Here is a 19,169-nt window from a genome sequence, read left to right as displayed (position 1 = left end):
TACGCGTACGGTGCCGTGCGCGAGCGCGATTCTGATTGGCTGTTAGATCTTAGTAAACATTCGAATCGGTTGAAACCAGGAAATGGCGGCCGCCATTTTCTCTCTCGCACTCTGACAGGGGGTTGAAAAACAAAGTCCAAAAACATGTAAAGGGGCTGTTTAGACAGCTCCCAAGCACCTAGCCATGTTGAGGGAGTCCCCAACGATCCCCCAAGTGAAAAAAGGCAAATTTAATTTTTTCAAAAATTTCGCCGATTACGCTTACCGTACGCGTACGGTAAGAAATATAAAAAAAAAAAAATATCCACATTCTCCCCACCCCGTGTGCAAAAGGTGCCCGCAGAGCACCTTTTGTGCATGGCTTATAAGAGCTAAATCAAACATATATTTTACCTGTCACAACGATGCTCATCATATGTCCTCCATGTGCGCATGGTGCGCGAAGCACATCGTGCGTTCATGGCCCATGTAGCGTAACGTGGGCACGCGGTGCGCGAAGCGCACCGCGTGCTCACTGTGCGCGCACGGAACGAACTGCGTTAAGTGGGCGCGCACGCCACAAATGGCGTAAAGTAACTTAGCATTTAAAAAACCGTACAAATTCACTGAAAAAACCATAGGTTTCACACACGTTATAGTTAGGAATTAGCATTTAAAAAACCTTGCAAATTCACTGAAAAAACCATAGGTTTCACACATGTTATAGTTAGCTGGACATTTTACTGATAAAAAACCAATGAAATTCCCCCGTTATAGTTACTGTAGGCAACTATAACTCACGCGACCGTAATCCTCTGCTGATGACATATGTGTCTTTATGAAAAAAAAATATTTGTAATATATGTATAGCTAAAATTTAATGGAAGAAGACATGGGCAAATAAGTGTCTAAATACAGTATTAGCATCAGCAGAGGATTGCGGTCGCGTGAGTTATAGTTGCCTACAGTAACTATAACGGGGGAATTTCATTGGTTTTTTATCAGTAAAATGTCCAGCTAACTATAACATGTGTGAAACCTATGGTTTGTTCAGTGAATATATATACACATACATATATATACATATATACATATATATATATATTCACTGAAAAAACCATAGGTTTCACACATGTTATAGTTAGTGGAAATTTTACTGATAAAAAACCAATGAAATTCCCCCGTTATAGTTAGTGCAGGCGACTATAACTCACGCGACCGCAATCCTCTGCTGATGCTAATACTGTATTTAGACACTTATTTGCCCATGTCTTCTTCCATACATTTTTAGCTATACATATATTACAAATATTTTTTTTTCATAAAGACACATATGTCATCAGCAGAGGATTGCAGTCGCGTGAGTTATAGTTGCCTGCACTAACTATAACGGGGGAATTTCATTGGTTTTTTATCAGTAAAATTTCCACTAACTATAACATGTGTGAAACCTATGGTTTTTTCAGTGAATTTGCAAGGTTTTTTAAATGCTAATTCCTAACTATAACGTGTGTGAAACCTATGGTTTTTTCAGTGAATTAGTACGGTTTTTTAAATGCTAAGTTTTTTTCCCTTATAATAAGCCCTGTACATTTGGTGGCCTTCGGCCACCAAAAGCACAGGGGGTGGGGTAAGTGTGGATAGTGTTTTTTTCCATTGTAATAAGCCCAGCACATTTGGTGGCCTTCGGCCACCAAAAGCACAGGGGGTGGGGTAAGTGTGGATAGTGTTTTTTGCCCTTAACATAAGCCCTGTACATTTGGTGGCCTTCGCCCACCAAAAGCACAGGGGGTGGGGTAAGTGTGGATAGTGTTTTTTTTATTTTTATTTTTTTACCGTACGCTTACGGTAAGCGTACGGTAAGCGTACCCCGTGAAATTGCCGAAAAAAAAATAAAACCGTTTTTGCACTTGGGGGATGTTTGGGGACTCCCTCAACATGACTATGTGGGAGGGAGTTGTCAAAACAGCCCCGTAACATGTTTTTGGCCATCATGTTTGATAAACAACACTCAGTGCGAGAGACAAAATGGCGGCCGCCGCTTCCTGGTTTCGGCCGATTCGAATGTTTACTGAGATCTAAGAGCCAATCAGAATCGCGCTCGCGCACGCCACCGTACGCTTACCGTAAGCGTACGGTAAGCGTACCGTAAGCTGGCTCAGATATATATATTGATTTAAAGGCTATTTTCTCAGAATCTACTGAACAGATTTACACCAAACCTACAAAAGGCACTTCCTTGACCTAGGGACTACCTCTCTGCCAAATTTTGAGTAATTCTGTTCAGCCGTTCGGGCTGTAGCTCGTTCTAAAGGTCCTATGGAAAAATGCATGGGAAAAACGCGTTTTGGGACCCCCCTTTTATCTCAGCCCCCGCTTGACGGATCCCCCCGAGACTTTCAGGGTAGGAGCGGAGCGTAGCGCCCCACCTATTTTGAGAAATTCACGAGGATTCGTCGACCGGCACCAAAGTTATTCAAAATAGAATGTTGAGGTTTTCCTATGGAAACGTGGTCCTAACTATAACTACCTACTGGCTATCGCCAGTAGGTAATATATATATGTAGAGAGAGAGAGTTAGACCTAAATACATGATCCTTCTTAGGCTCTCCTTGTGTTATGGCGGCATCCTAATAAATCACTGAAAACAAATACATTTTGTGGTCTGTGTACGTGGTTTGGAAGAATCAAAAGTACCGACGGAGAGTGCGATATATGTATATATATATATATGTATTTCACCACACAGTCCAAGTAATACTCTCTCTCAGGTCATTCCAAGGTCAGTCCAAGTGTAAAGTTTTTAATGCAAGTTACGCGTTTTGGGGAACGCCGTCCCCTTGCTCACACCAAGGGGCAAGGGGACGGCATTCCCCGAAATGCATAACTGGCATTAAAAACTTTACACTTGGAATGACTTTAGAGAGCGTATTACTTGGACTGTGTGGTGAAATCTAAATTTCTGGTGGGCTACGCCGGAGAATGCTCCATTTACCATGGGCTTTGTGGGGCGGAAGGATCAATATGAGAAACTTATATATATATATAGGTATATGTATGTGTATATGTATATATATGTGTGTGTATATATACACACACATACATACATATACCTATATATATATATATATATATATATATATATATTACAGAGAGAGAGAATTTTACTGAAACCATAAGGGCTCGACTAACTCCAGACCTAAATACATGATCCTCCTTAGGTTCTCCTTGTGTTAAGCCTAAGCAGCATGAATAATGATATATTCTTTGAGCAGAACATTACGTAGAAAATCTGAATTATGAAATACACAGGGACCAATTCAGAAAGCCATTTATGATAACGTGAAGTAGTGCTCATGTAGCACTATTTCACATACTCATATATGTCTTTGGTGAATTAGTCCCAAAACCTCTAAACCTGGACTTTCATCGACTATTCATGTAAAATTAGCACGAATAGAATGCACTTTTAGGAATGGGGAGTTGGCTGTTTTGGGGTCAATTCACTAAGGTATTTATGAATGCTTGAAGCAGTACTAATGTAGGTCCACTTCAGTCACTCAGAAATGCCTCATTTAAGTTACTCCTTCAATGCACATTTTTAAATCCTAATTTTCCAAAACGGATTGTTGGAAAAAAAGACAAGTATAAATTCATTCCAGTGGGGGGACATCATAGTTTGGTCTTTGCGTTCCCTTTTTCTAATATGGGAATGGTTATGCACTACATCAGATAATATGTCACTCACATAGATAAAACCAATCAAGAGAATGACGTTGTTAGCATGCCTTGTCCATTCAATGGGTTTCAATATGTGGAAGGAAAATACATAAACTATCATATTTGACAGTGGCAACTGGTGCTACTTAACCCCCACACACACCCGGTGTCACATATCACACTCGCAGCAGGTGCTACAGTTCACACTAACTTGGGGTTACAGACGACACAGACGTAGGATCATATATCACACACATGCATTGTGTCACTTGGCAGACAAACTCACCACTGGGTCCCAGTTCATGCACACTCCTATTGTCTCATTTTACACAATTACATAAAAGCATATGCGATTACATATCACTACCTCTCCCACCCACACTCAAATGCACACAGGTACACACATGCACATAGGTAAAGACACACAGAAACACACACAAATCTGGGATTACTCAGTGGGCATCCACACACATCTGGTGTCACAGGTCACATCTCTGTGCTTTTATGACTTTACAAAATTCGAGGCGCGCAGTGCTATTTTCATATATTTTCTTCTGCTTTACCATATGCAGGGCTCAAAATGTCCTTCTGGCTGCCGAATGCAAGGACTTGCTGATCAAAAGGACAAGGAATTTGGGAAGAGAATAGACATTATTCGGAAAGGACTGGTCGACAACCAAAATACGTACAAGAGTGCCGATGTGACCACCAAAGAAACCTACAACATTATCAAAGATAACCTGGCCGCAGGCCAAAGTAAGTAGCCCACCTTCACTATCACTGCCCTCGGTGTGAATGGATTGGTGGATTACCACCAAAGATGTCTGAAGGGATCAGGAAATCGCAGCATGTACCCAGGGCTAAGGAAATCTAATAAACTAACTGGTTAATCAAATGTTTTCAAGAGGTCAGTGTGCTTAGAATCTGTTGAAAGAACTGCTCAGAAAATCCACACAAGCACACCCTAGAATAAACAAAAAATTAAACAGAATATTCACACAAAAATAGCAAATGGGTCAAAATCTTGAAAGTTGCCCCCATGTCCTGATTCACAGGATCAGGATCTTTAGACATTAACATCTGCACACATATCTTAATATTGCAGCCTGTCTACCAGTACCACGTTTTAAGTGTGGTGCAGACAATGAGTTGTTATGGGGCTATCCTGTCAAAACACATTAAGGTACGCACATCATAAAGATGTGACTATTCTCAAAAAATGCCGTGCTGCTTCCTTCCCTGGAAACACATGCCGAACTACCCTAATAGATGGGCGAAGACCCTTTTAGGAGTTAGGAAGGAGAAGGAGCATTCTAATATTTTATGGGGGTCTAGAGGAACATGCTTCTCCACTGTAAATATTTATCCAATTTTTTGCCCCTGGGAAAAAAAGTAAAACATAAATTAAATATGCAAATGCACGTTTCGAATATACATACTGCAGACAATTTACAGGATCTTTTGGAGGAATAAGAATAAACCTTGAAATCCATAATTTTCCTGTATTTTCAAAAATACTGCAGAGGATCTCTGTACGCCAGAATATAGGCAAATCATTAGCATAAATCTATGATGCAGAGGTTTCTGACGTCTACACAACTTTTGTGAATCGGACCCAGAGCAAAGATGATCTATTTTTAAGGTGACCAACTCACTTTAGGTCATTAAGAAACACTGTCCCCAGTACTGAGCTGTTTACTTACAAATCATTGATTTCAGGTGTTTTAGTCTAATTTGTTCAATGCAATTAAAACTTGACTACAACACTCAGAATGAATTTGGCTATTACACAAAAATCCAGGACTGCAGGCAGTGTCCATTATGATCTGAAAGTCACTAAAATGTATTTTCGGAGCTCTAACAGAATGATTATGATACTTCAGGTGAGAGAAATCAGTCAGTGTTTACATTTCTGGTACCTGTAAAAAAACCTTTATTTTAGAGGGGTTATAAAGTTAAGGGGAAATAATTCACAGAAGTGTTACACTTTAATTTAGACCCTCTTTGCAGGTGAATGTAATGCTCCTTGAAAATCACTGATAACAATATTAATCTTGTAATAGTAAATTGGCCTTCAGCTTTTGGTATTTTTTGCATTTGATTCTCCGTTTCTGTCATCAAACAAAATTTGGCATATCTGGTTCTAAGGATGCTATGTGTGCCAAGATAATAAGGGCACTGGGTGATCTCAACATCTGGGTACAGGTTAACAAAGCCTATATTAGTAATTGCAGGTTAAGATTCACCCAAGGGCATTCCTGACTATAGTTTGTTCCTAAGTATCAACATTTCTCCTGATCTCTACGACTGAGCAAGTGGTACCTTGCCAATTTACAATGGTAGACATCCTGCCAAAGAATTATCCCTTGCTCACTTTGCCACTGGATTCAAGCTAGCCTGGATGAAGAGGGGTGTTACCCCGAAACTGGTCCCAGGATGCTTGTTTCCGGTTTAGGGAAGATATGGCTTGGCAGTTCGGGCTGGACTGTTCCTATGAGGCACAGGGCCAAGACTGATTTGCATCTTGCTGTGTCTCAACTGGGATGGCAAAGTGAGCTAAAGAATGATGATGGATTCAACCCAGATCTGTGACTGGGTGAGTGTCTGAAAAGTTTTACGGCTCCGTCCTTCATCTCCTTCTGTTTGCAAAGAATTATCATTACCAGAGAAGACTCTAACTCTGTCTCATCGCTGGAAGCATGTGCACTGAAGACGTAGATTTAATAGATGTTCAACTTCAAAAAAAGATAGTTTAGAAACATAGGGGCAAATTTACGAGCCCCTTACGCCAGATTTGCGCCACCGCTGCATCACTTTTGTGACGCAGCGGCGGCGCAAAGGCAGCGCCATGCTGCGGGCTATTTACAACATGACGCATCTAGGGAGATGCGTGACGTTGTAAAGCCCTGCGCCACATGTGGGCGTTCCTGCACAGGGGGGGGCGTTCCGGCGCAGGAACGCCTCCGAAAAGTGGCTGAGTGAAATCTACAAGATTTCACTCAGTCACTTTTATGGCCATGCTGCGTCAAAACCCTGCGCCTGCTTGAAGCAGGTGTAAGGATTGCCGCAGCATGTTAGGGATAGGGGCACCCCAACCTTGCTGGAGCTGCATCGCGCTTGCGACGCAACTCCAGCAATGCGCTGCCTTTCCGCGGGGGGGATGCGACACGCATCTGCCCATTTGTGCGTCACGGTGCGCCGCTTTGTAAATGCGGCACATCAGTGGTGGCGCATGGGTGGGCAGATGCGTCGCAACTCTTCTGGCGCATCCCTGCTGATTAGCAGAGATGCGCCAGAAGTAATAAATCTGCCCCATAGTTCTTAAACTTTAAGTAACATGGTGAGGGTCTAAAATCCGAAATCACTTTTGATGAAGAGTGTTGAGTATCCTTTGATCAAACCTCAGACAGTCACCACCTTCCTCATATTAATGGACAACCTGTCAAATATCCTTTAAAATACAGCTACCAATGGGACCTCAGTGGAGGTTTGTTGCATAATAATGATGGAAGGAGAAAATAACAACATAGCTAAAGAATTCCACCGAAAATGCTGTAAGTTAATTATATTGCTAGATGCTCAAATGAAATGAGTTATGAAAGAGAAATAAAAACAAAAAACACGCATAGCAATAAATAATTCACTCACAGTTAGTTGGAAGATGCAGCAGGGAATATCTTTCTAGAAGAATTAGAATAAGAACGTAAAAATATCAAGCTGGACACTGATGACACTCCAGAGCTTATCTTCAAACCTTTGTCTTAGCAGAATTAAGTAAACCTTCCTGAGAAATCTTGTACTCCTCCAAAGATTACTTCCCCCCACCCAGATCACTACAGAAAAACAAATTTAGTAGCATGCTTCAATCGTTCCTCATTTCGGGTTCTAACACATGAGGAGATCCAGCATGTGCCACGCTGATGGGGTATTTTAAGGCAATGGACATAATAGGGCTGTTTCACAGCAGTGAGAGGGAGCGATATAATACTTTATTGTTTGAAGTGTGCATAGGCATATATAAAATAATTACTTTACATAAAAGTCATCTCAAAATACTAATTAAAAAGCACCGTTAAAAATCCCCACATTTTAAAAAAGAAATGAAAAAATTGACAGTTAAGTATTTTCCACTCAGAGTTTAGCCACCTGCCTCAAGAACTTTACAAGGTTACCCACCACTTTTACAGAACCTCCTTTAAAGCACACTAATACATCCTCTGGTATTGTTCTTATTCCCTCAGCATTAAACATTGTCTTTAAACATTTTCCGTGCATCTAGTGGGGCTGGGCATAGGCACAATATGTGTTCAATGGACTCTTCTGCTGACTTGTACATCCTACTTGACGTGTCAGTGAGTGCAGCCCTTTAGTTTCCATGCACCTTCAAATGCCTTAAAAGAGAGGTAAAAAAAACTGAATGTCAAAAAAGCAGCCTTGTTCTGAGGCCGCAAATTACTTTTTAAGTTGTTCACATGACATTTCCCAGAAAGATTTTTGTCTATATCAAATCCTAAATACAGGTACACTCCAACCTCCTCTAATTTAGTGGCACCTAGTTTCTAAATATTTTTTGAACTATTTTGGCCAAATGACAGTACCTTGGTTTTGTTGTTATTGATAAAAGGTTCTTTTCTTGATTATATACTTGGATTCAATTAAGTTGCCTTTGAAAGCCAATCTGGGCTATCGCTAGAATTACCAGATCATCAGAGTAAGCTAAAAAAGGAACGTTAGTTTGCCCTAACTTCAGAGCACCATCTTCGCTATGACTGAGTGTATCTGCTAAATCTGATACATACATGTTTAAAAGGAGTTTAGATAAAAAGCACCCTTGCTTTAAGCCTTCAAGGGCGGGCATTTTGGGAGAAAGACCATAATCAATGGAGACCTTCACTCTAACCCATGTATTGCTGTGGAGGTCAGATGTAAAAGACCTGGCTGCATACCCCAGTTCTGAAGCTTCCTCCACAACCTCGTTCACTTCACCTTAAGGCTGTAGAAAAATCTATAAAGCAAGCGAAATGTTTATTTTTCTGGGTACAGGATTTCTGCCTAATCATGGTCAAGGCTATGATATTATCTAACGTGCCACAACTGGGATGGAACCCTGGCTGATGGAAAGTTGTTCTATTTGATTTTTCCACCCATACCTATAGATGGGATAATAGCTGTTTAGCAAATAGTTTCCCATTTGCATCAGCAGAGCAATGAGGGGATAGCTGGCTGGCAAATGTTTGGGGTCTCTTTTATATATGGGATACAAGATTGCTGCTTTCCATGAAGGTAAAACACGGGCTGTATATATGACCAAGTTGAACATAGGTGTTACAATCAAACCCCCTTTTTCGGGATTAAGCTTCCTTGAGGCACAGGGAAGCACATTAGAGCCAGGAGCCCATGAAGATTTACAATTTTTAATTAGTTTCACAGAATCTGCATGACTGATTCCAAATTGGAATCTATCTACTTGGCCTGCTGTGCCCCTCATGTCCATTTCCTGAATACTGTAAAGCGCCAACAGGTGCTTTTTCCATTGGTCATGTGCTATGTGGGGATCACACCTCACTTTAGAGTTTTTATTGCCCTTACCAACAATGGACCAAAAATCTTTATTATTTTGGTGGCTATTGCGGTGTGGAGCTCTGTCCATTTGTGTTCTTGTTCTTTTTTTATCTGGTAAATTTCGGTCCTTAGCTTAGATTTCACATTTTTTATGGCCAGTATATTTCCTACCTTCCCTTCAACAGCTGCCTTACTTCTTTACTACATCACACCTTTAATCAAGGGATTTCACGTTCCTCTAAGCTTTTAGAAGGCACCTTGCTGTTGATTGTTCTTGATACAGTTGCTAGGAAGTCGAAGATTTGAATAAAATGGTAAAACAGTTATTATCACTTTTCATTCCTCCTGTCGGTCACTAATTCCGAGCAAAAAGCTTGTCACAAATTATTGGACCCAGATCTTATCTTGTAGCTGAATACTTCCCTGCTTCCATGCTATTCTTTTCCCTTTTCTGACCAACAAGTCATCCTTATCTAACAACTGCACTGCTTCATATTCCACTGTTCTAATTCTTATGTCAATGTGTTGTGGGTTATGATCACTTACAAGTCTGGGTATTACTTTAAAATCCTCTAGGGTTTCAAATTCATTAACATGTAAGACACTATATTTGATAACTGATTCTTTGTCTGGCAATTTAAAAGTTGAACTAACTGGCTGTTCGTTCCAATTACACCCTTGGTTCAGAGTGTGATGAGCAGAGATCCCTCTGAAAAAATATACAATAACATTGAACCTCTGTTCTCTATTCAGCTGGTGAAGGTCTCTATAATCAAGTCTCGGATGATTTGAGGAGAAGAATCTCAAATCTGAAGATTAAAGTTGTCAACCAGTTGAACACAATCAAGTCTTTGGAAAACAGCATTCGCCAGCAGGTCCAGAGCATGAAGCGCTTGGAGGTGAGTGGCAGTACTCCCTCACTCTTCTAAGGAGTGGAGAGGGTTAACCCATACAATCGATAGCACAATAGAGGCTGAAAAACCTCCTTCAGCAGACTGCCTCCTAAGGAGGAGGTGAAAAGTGCAACGTTGGTCTGGGCAATTGGAAAGCATGCCAGTAATGTTTAGAAAAATATTTGGAATCAACTTCTTCATACTGACATAGTGTCAGCTCAGCTGTAATCTCTACATGTCCCACAGAGATCAACTCCAGATCAATAACAATATTTAATTCTATTTTTATTCCTCTGATCATGATAAGGAAAATGACTTATGGACTGATTAATATGTTGGTGGAGTGTATACTCTGTCACAATGGCAACCGATTACACACACTCCCAACATGAAGGTAAACCTGCCCAATTTAAATGTGGGGGACCTTCGGTTTGGCTACGACAATGACTACTGTGTCATTGCCTTGCCTAAAACTTTCTCAGGGCCCAACTCAGTAAGGGCTGAAAGAGAAATGGCTACATGCCCATCCACCAAATTTAGATGGGCATACATTCAGGGCCCGATTCACAGAACTAACTTAAGACAAAATCCTAAACTTACTACCATTTTGGTATTCACAGAAGGCACTTACTCATTTTGGTATTCACAGAAGGCACTTACTCATTTCGGTATTCACAGAAGTTAGGAGTCCTAACTTTAGGACTCCTAAATGCCTTCTGTGAATACCGAAAGTCTTAAAATTAGGATTTTTCTCAGTTTAGTAGTAGTATAGTTAGGACTCCTTACTTTAGGACTCCTAAATGCCTTCTGTGATTACCGAAAGTCTTAAAATTACGATTTTTCTCAATTTAGTAGTAGTAAAGTTAGGACTCCTAACTTTAGGACTCTTAAATGCCTTCTGTGAATACCGAAAGCCTTAAAATTAGGATTTTTCTCAATTTAGTAGTAGTAAAGTTATGACTCCTAACTTTAGGAGTCCTAAATGCCTTCTGTGAATACCAAAAGCCTTAAAATTAGGATTTTTCTCAGTTTAGTAGTAGTAAAGTTAGGAGTCCTAACTTTAGGACTCCTAAACTGAGAAAAATCCTAATTTTAAGACTTTCGGTATTCACAGAAGGCATTTAGGAGTCCTAAAGTTAGGACTCCTAACTTCTGTGAATACCGAAGTGAGTAAGTGTCTTCTGTGAATACCAAAATGAGTAAGTGCCTTCTGTGAATACGAAAATGGTAGTAAGTTTAGGATTTTGTCTTAAGTTAGTTCTGTGAATCGGGCCCGTAGCCTTTTATACATTTTCTTACTGTCCGTTACCACCATGCAAACCCTGGTCAGTCAAGTGTGAATAAGGCTCCCCCTGTCATGGAAGATAATTCCAATGGTGGGGGCAGCATTATTTTTTTTTCATTTGAAAAATAAAAAAATAAACCTGTTTGATACAAGGTTGCGTCCAGCTGAACCATCCTGCATCAAACAGTAATATGCATTTGCAGGAAACGCTGTGATGGTGGTTCCTGCAAAATGCTTTATAAATGACCGCCAGCTCGGTGGTCATTTATACATTCGGCGGGTGGTCGCTCGACCAGGAGGATGGAGTAATCTACTCCATTTTCCTGGAAGAACAACGGGTCATGAACCGATATATAAATCGGACCCTTAGTGTGACAATTCATAAACATTTACAATGAATCCTAAGAAAACATTTATGAAACTTGGCTAATCATGTGTATGCTTTGTATCCTAAATAATTCACTCATTAATGAGTGGCGAGGGGACCTTTTGCTGATAAATATAGATAATTGGCCTGTTCTTCATATAATACCTGTTTTTCGTATGATTCCTATGAATTTAGTGGGACTGTGTATTAGGTCAACACAACTTCATAATGCAGAGACTGAGTCTTCTTATGTAATCTGTAAATGTTGGTTTGTTTGGCTGGCTCTCAGTACCACATCTACGCTCCTAACCCTACAGAGTTATAGATATTGTCAGTAACCTCAAACATGACCACTAAGAATCCCAAGGAAATTGTGGAAACAGATCTCAACTTTTCGTTTGTCACTTTTGCATTCCCAAGGTGTCAAAAAGAAAATATACAAGAATGACATTTATAGTGTTTGTTGAAAAACTCTAATCTTTGTAAATAAAAAATGAAACTGCAATTATTAACCCCATGGGTGCTCAGGGTGGCTCCCGGCCGTCATGAGTCACGGTAGTCGTGTGCTCATGACAGCCGGGAGCCGTCTGACCGTTGCCGCTCCGCCCACGCGTGGCTAATTCCCCGCCTGTGCGGGCGAATTAATTAGTGGGAGGAGTTCGGGCGGCTCCCAGCCGTCATAAGCACACGCCCACCGTGATTTATGATGGCCGGGAGCCGTCCTGGGTACCTGGGTGCCACGCCCAGCCCCGCCCCCCCCTCGCACCGTGGCAGAATTTGGCCCACGGCAAAAGGGTTAAAGACATGAGACACATTATTGTTATAAGCATTTTTAGAATGGTAAAAACAACCATGTTAATTGTTCATAATATTACTCCTATCTATCACTAATATCTCCATGCTAAAGAGAGCTTATCGGGAGTACCCTTCTGTCAGTCCTGTTGTATAGATATAACCCCATACATGGTACAGTGTGGCAGGAAACGCACCCCATCTTGAGTGTGCAGGCTCACGCTTCTATTGCACAGCTATCTTCCTTCTCAGGATGAAGGTCAAGGACAGCAGGACTGCACCTCAGTTATGGCTTACAGGCAGCTTCCATGATAACTCAGGCGGGAAGTGAACCTCTCCCCAACTTTAGCATGGGCGCTGTTTACATAATAAAACAGCATGCTTATCACACTGTGCCAGAGGTGCAGGAGAACATATTTAATTAATTTGAAGCAGAAGAGTAGCCTCCTATGAGCACAGGAAAAAAAAAGCATTGTGTTCTGAAATGTGTAACCCTGGAACAAATTGTGCAGACTAAAGGACGACAATGTCTATCAGGAACAAATGCGTGCCTGGCATATTCTCATTTTAGGGGAAAACGTGTAAACCACCATTAGAAAAAGATGCTAAGTTAAAAAGGAAAGCTAAAATGTGACTAAGTATAAGCTCCACAACACCCTCCCCTTGATTAGAAGGAGATGACTAATAATAATAATAATCAATAGCAATGAATATATGTGAAATATAATATATGTAAAAAAAACTTAGGCTTTATATAAATCTTTAATAACATAATCAGATGCTAAAAGCCATAAGGCAAGCCAAGAAGGCATCTGAATTAAAGGACGGCATCTCCAAAATGTCCACAACATCCATTGTTAGAGTGATATTGGGGTGCGAGACGGAACCCGTATCCGCAGACAACCCATCAACAGAGACCTGAACATCAAGATCCAAAGGACATAGAGAGAAATCTCCAGCCCATCCAGTAGATGTAAAAGGCAACAGTGGAAGGAGTACAGCCTCTGAAGAGCAGCAGCGGTCCGCGGAGGGAGTTCCGTGGGGCGGAAAGGCGGGGCGGGGGAGGGGCAGGGTTCAGGGTACTAAACACCGGAATATGGATAATTGGAGGTAAGTAAACAATTAAATAAATAAAACGAGTTTCGTAGCGCGCGCTGCACCGCATTTTGTGATGCAGGGCGCGCTACGAAATTCATTTTATTTATTTCTTTGTTTACTTACCTCCAATTATCCATGTTCCGGTGTTTAGTACCCCCCACCCTGTCCCTCCCCCGCCCCACCTTTCCACCCCACGGAACTCCCTCCACGGACCACTGCTGCTGAAGAGTAACCAGATGCCAGGAAACCTGAAGTCGAATGAGCACCCGGCATTGGCAAAGGCTACTCATAGTAGGCATCTTGCAGCAAAGTGAGTAGAATCACGGGGTAACACAACTGATGCAACTGAAATTACGCACAAGCTGATTTATGTCCATTGACTGGGACAATTGCGGAGCAAGGCAGCACAAGTCGATACACACTTGAAAGAGCACCATAGGCAATGAAACACAGGCTGTACTCTCTGAAACCACGCAGGCTGGAAGGACAGAGACCAGTTCTCGTTCAGGTCCAGTAACGGAGACTCTCTAAAGTACTTTATCATACATTCATGACACAGGAATATGTGTGGCAGTTCTATTAGGATGAGACCTCATTGTGGGCCATCCATTGCGGAGCAACAAAAAAGGACCATAATAGCAACCAAAAGGAATAAACAAGCGGATTGCCTCCACAAACGCTTGAAAACAGCTAATGTAAAAAAAGATGGGAGACCTCCACGCACAGTCAGAAACGTAGAAATAAATCCAGACCCAATCAGTTTGAAAAAGTGTGCCACTCCAGTGGTGTTAGAAGATAACACGGGTATCTATGGTGACTTCTTGTTTACATTATTTCCCAAACAATGGGGTAGTTAATTCACATTCCTCCAAAAACTTAGTTATAAAAAAGTTCCCTTCTTCTGGCACCATTCCAGAGTGAGTTCAGATAGCCTTGAATGAATGATACTTCAGGTTTTAACACATTAAGAGATGTGAATTTTTCTTAATCATCCCCACTGTTCTCAAAAAAGGGATTGGATAAGGGTGTAGAAAGAGGGCACATTCTACCCTGAGGCTTTAGAACATCCATAAAATGTTCCCAGTAAGGGACTGTAAGGAAGTTGACTTCAAAACAGTGGGATATGTGACTTTTCTCATTCCATTGTTGAGTTGTCACTAAGGTTTCATATTTGTCTCACTAGCTGATCTTTGGCACCTAAACAGGTTTCCTTATGTCTACCTTGTCTGGTGTGACTTTCCTTTTGGTTGCTTGAAATTCAAGGACATGTTTGTTAATTTACCATAGAAGCCATGGCATTTATATTAGAGATGTGCGTATTTACCATGTGCAATGGCAATCTTGCCATCTTCATGTATAGATGCTGGCATGCTCTACCACTGTGGCATATGATGATTAGAGTTTAATTTAGCGGAACAAAGGAATATATTGTGTTTTCATACTTTGAACATAAGAGCTGTCTCGACAACGCAGGGTGAGAGTACGATGAACAGGAAACATTCAGTCATTCGTTTTGGATTCGTGAAAAGGTGCAAAAGGAAGCGATCACAAGTGTTGACGTTCATTGTCACTTATAGGTTAAGAGATATAAAACTTCTTTTCCCCTTCACTGTTGGTATTCATTCACAAGATGGCTCCATAGCATTTTTACCCCTAACGTGATTCCTTCTGCGAGTTGTTCCTGTCTTTTTGTGTTCTGCAAAATCTCATTCCTTTCTTGCTTTTATATCTCTTGTCCACATTGTCTCCATTTTGGACTAAATAATAGATAGAATTCATGTTTCTTCTCAGTCTCTTCCTCTTTATAACCTCTTGCTTCACCAATCATGTTTAGCCCCAGGTTTCTTCTCACTCTTCCTGCCATCTTCTGTCCCTTCTCAGTTTATTAACTCTGTCTTTCTCCTTTCAAAGGTGGACATTGACATCAAGATCCGTGCCTGCAAGGGATCCTGTTCCAAGGGCTTTGTATACAATGTGGACACCAGCAGCTATGACAACATGCGGCAGCAGCTTCTCCAAGCTTCCACTATCAGCCTGCAGCCTGACACCAACGAACTGCCCGTGCTGAAGATGAGACTGCTTAAAGACGACACGCCTACCCATTTCAAGACCTTGCCTGTCGACAAATTTGGCGATGGACAATATAATATGTTTTCCGACATTGAACAACGCCAAATGGTTATAGAGAGGCATCAAGAGGTAATAGGCACTGGAGTGGGGACTGGCCCCTTGGCTTCTGGCCCCGCCCCTGGCAAAACCACCATAATTCACACGGGCACCAAAGATTTCTCCTCTGGCAAGGACTTTGAGGCAACAGGGGGAGGCTCAAAATCTACTTCCATTGTCACTACACATGGTCGAGTCATTCAGTGCACCAAAACAATCACAAAGAAAACAGTCCATGGCCCCGATGGCCCCAGAGAAGAAATCTCTGAATCCATCACTGGGGGTGAAGGGGACGAGTGCACCAAGTTAAGCAGTGCAGGGGGTGATGGGAAAGGCTTTGTGTTGACAGGGGGAGAAAAATCTACTACCAGCACTGTCACCACTCAAGGCCGTGTCATTTCATGCACCAAAACCACTACCAAAAAAATTGTCCAAGGCCCAACTGGCCCCAAAGAAGTTGTCACAGAATCATTTTCCGGTGGTGAGGGCGATGAGTGTTCTAAACTTGGCAGCCTGGGGATAGGTGAGAAGGGGACGCACGTGAATGTCAAGGTCACTTCCGGCAATGGGTTCACTGACCTGAGCAGCTTCCCTAGCCTGGATGAGTTCTTCCAGAGTGGGACTGGCAGCAAAGTGCAGACCGGCAGTAGTACAAGTGGCGGGTCAAGCCACACTCACACTAAAGATGGGAGTAGCTCGACATCCACCAAAGTCATCCATTCTACTCATGACGTCTTCTCTGACTTAGGTGAAGGTGAGACAGATGACTTTAGTACCGTCCACCTGGGCGCTCCAAGTTTTCCTGACAGTTCTTCTTCCTATACCAAAACGGTAGTCGTCAGCAGCAGCGGGGGCACCAAAGACGGATCTCCCTTTGACATCAAGACGATGAAGAGCGCCCCAATGTTTGATGACCTGGGGCCTATCCAGCACGATGAGAGTGGGGAGGACAGCCCAGACCTTCAGGCTCGTAGCGTGAAGAAGGAAGCTGTCAACTTGCAGGACCACTACGTTGGGACAGGTAAATCTAGTCAGAAGTAAGCCCAGTGCCAAAGCCAATCCATCAGCAAAATCACCCAGGCAAATCAATGCAACGCAAACATCGCAGCAGATTAACGGTTCCCCTTTTAAAATAAAATTAGTGACATTTTGCCCCATCGAATGTCAACATTTGAACACAATTTCGAATACTGTAAGCCAGTAAGCAATTGCCATAGCAAATACAGCTCTTGTTTGTGAAGGTGCCTTGCTCTCAGCATAGGCCGGGGACATTTTTAGATATGGACCCCAAAGATAATACAAACGTTGTGGTCTTTGATAACTGAGGCTCCACATGACCAGCAGCCAATTCACACTTTAAGGGAGTCAACTACTTTTCGCCTTCAGGTTAGTCCTCTGTAGACCATGTGTGCAGACTTATACAATAGCCACTCAAATAAATTTGGTTTCAAGATTTATAAATATGGCAAGATAAAGACCACAATCCCAGAAAGACAGCATTTTTATCCTATATTTAATAGATGCTAAATTTCAAGATGAAATATTACCATGCAATAAATTGGAAATGTTGTCATAACATTTTCAATAACGTCAGAAATAAGTCAAAATGCTATTTGGCAACATAAAACAACTGCTACTTTCTTCCAAGTAAGTGTTGGAAAGAGAGCATGCATTAAAAAATCATATTGTGCTAACACTTAGATTTGGAAAAATAATATTTATGAAGGAAACACATTTGGGCCATGAGAGCATCAAGGCTGCAGCTGCTTTCCAAGCAACGTTTACTTGGGAGAAATGTTATCAAACACATATAGATGATACCAAATTTATATTTCTGCAGGCCTCAATTTTCTTGGTCAAACCATCTTGTCCAATGAGTGCATTCACTTATCATCAATGTTATCTTTGAGAGGCTCCTGGGCCTTTGTGTAGTTTACTTATAACTCGTTGTAAACTCGACCAACATGTATTTATATTTTTTAGACTGTGCTGATATCCAACAAAAACACTCTTCTGGTGCCAAAAGTGGCATGTTCAAAATCAGACCAGAAGGATCTACTAAAGTGCTGTCAGTCTATTGCGACCAAGACACCAATCTTGGAGGATGGCTTTTGATCCAACAGAGGAAAGACGGATCCATGAATTTCAATCGAACCTGGCACGACTACAAGGAAGGCTTTAGCAACTTGGACGGAAACGGTAGTGGCGAATGCTGGCTGGGCAATGAATATCTCCATCTGCTGACCCAGAGGGACACAATCCTACGAGTGGAGCTAGAGGACTGGTCAGGGGCAGAGGCCTATGCAGAGTACACTGTGCAGGTGGGGCCTGAATCTGAGGGCTATGCGCTCAAAGTGTCTCAGTATGACGGCACCGCGGGGGACGCGCTCATTGAAGGCTCGCCTGAGGATACAGAGTACACGTCCCATGCCAACATGAAGTTCAGCACCCTGGACAGGGACAATGACCGGTGGGAAGAGAGTTGTGCAGAAATGTACGGAGGTGGGTGGTGGTACAACAACTGCCAGGCAGCTAACCTCAATGGCATCTACTATATAGGAGGCCAGTACGACCCCAGGAACAACGTCCCATATGAGATTGAGAACGGGGTGGTCTGGTCGACCTTCAAACCTGTTGATTACTCCCTGAAAGTGACGAGGATGAAAATCAGACCTGCAGAGACACTATAGGCAGAAACCCTAGAAGTTGTATTTTATTTTTTTTACCCCCAGACAAGAATTTGCACCTTTAGCAAATGTGTTGCTAAATGTAATGATGTCACCTAAAAAAACGTTAACGCTTCCAATTACACAATTATTAATTCCATAAACCTGCGTCTGTCGATTTCTTTGAGTGGGTGGAGAAGGTTGGTTTGAAACAATCAAAGAAACAAAACAAACTCAGAAAAAAAGGGTGGGGGATGATGTGGGACTGAATTTATACAGCCATTCTGCCCTTACGGCTGTGAGTCAGAATATCGAGGTCACAGATATCAACCTTCAAAACATCGCCCACAGAATATCGACTGCCACTTTATTATGAAGGTAAATACTTCAAGGTAAGGGTAGTTTTACTCTTTTTAGCTGTACCTCCGTGTACCGTAAAGATACATATCATCAAAGGTACACAGAACAAAAATCTAGACGTGTCTCTGCTGACCTTGAAGTATATTCGGAGTCGATGTCCTGAGTCCATCTTTTTGAAGGTCGATGTGAACAGCTCGATATTCTGGTAGCTCACTGTCCTCACTACAGCAAGTTCAAAGGACATGAAGTTGGCCTAGAAAGAGTGCATGGAAGCGTCATCC

At 41.9% G+C, this 19,169-nt stretch overlaps 1 protein-coding gene across 1 annotated transcript in view; it reads left to right on the top strand.

The window, feature by feature from the left end:
* LOC146862492 (fibrinogen alpha chain-like) overlaps positions 1 to 18,692 on the top strand; it is a 31,435-nt gene extending 12,743 nt beyond the window's left edge. Inside the window, exons 3-6 of the mRNA XM_085641698.1 lie at positions 4,272 to 4,455; positions 10,015 to 10,160; positions 15,608 to 16,883; positions 17,846 to 18,692. Of these exons, the coding sequence (XP_085497824.1) occupies positions 4,272 to 4,455; positions 10,015 to 10,160; positions 15,608 to 16,883; positions 17,846 to 18,552 (2,313 nt within the window). The 3' untranslated portion in view covers positions 18,553 to 18,692. The remainder of the gene's footprint in view (positions 1 to 4,271; positions 4,456 to 10,014; positions 10,161 to 15,607; positions 16,884 to 17,845) is intronic.
* The last annotated feature ends 477 nt before the right edge of the window (positions 18,693 to 19,169 follow it).

The sequence above is a fragment of the Triturus cristatus genome, chromosome 2_2 (genome assembly GCF_964204655.1).
Source record: "Triturus cristatus chromosome 2_2, aTriCri1.1, whole genome shotgun sequence".
NCBI lineage: Eukaryota > Metazoa > Chordata > Amphibia > Caudata > Salamandridae > Triturus > Triturus cristatus.
Note: the sequence above shows the minus strand (reverse complement) of the source record. Positions and strands in the feature narration are given on the sequence as shown.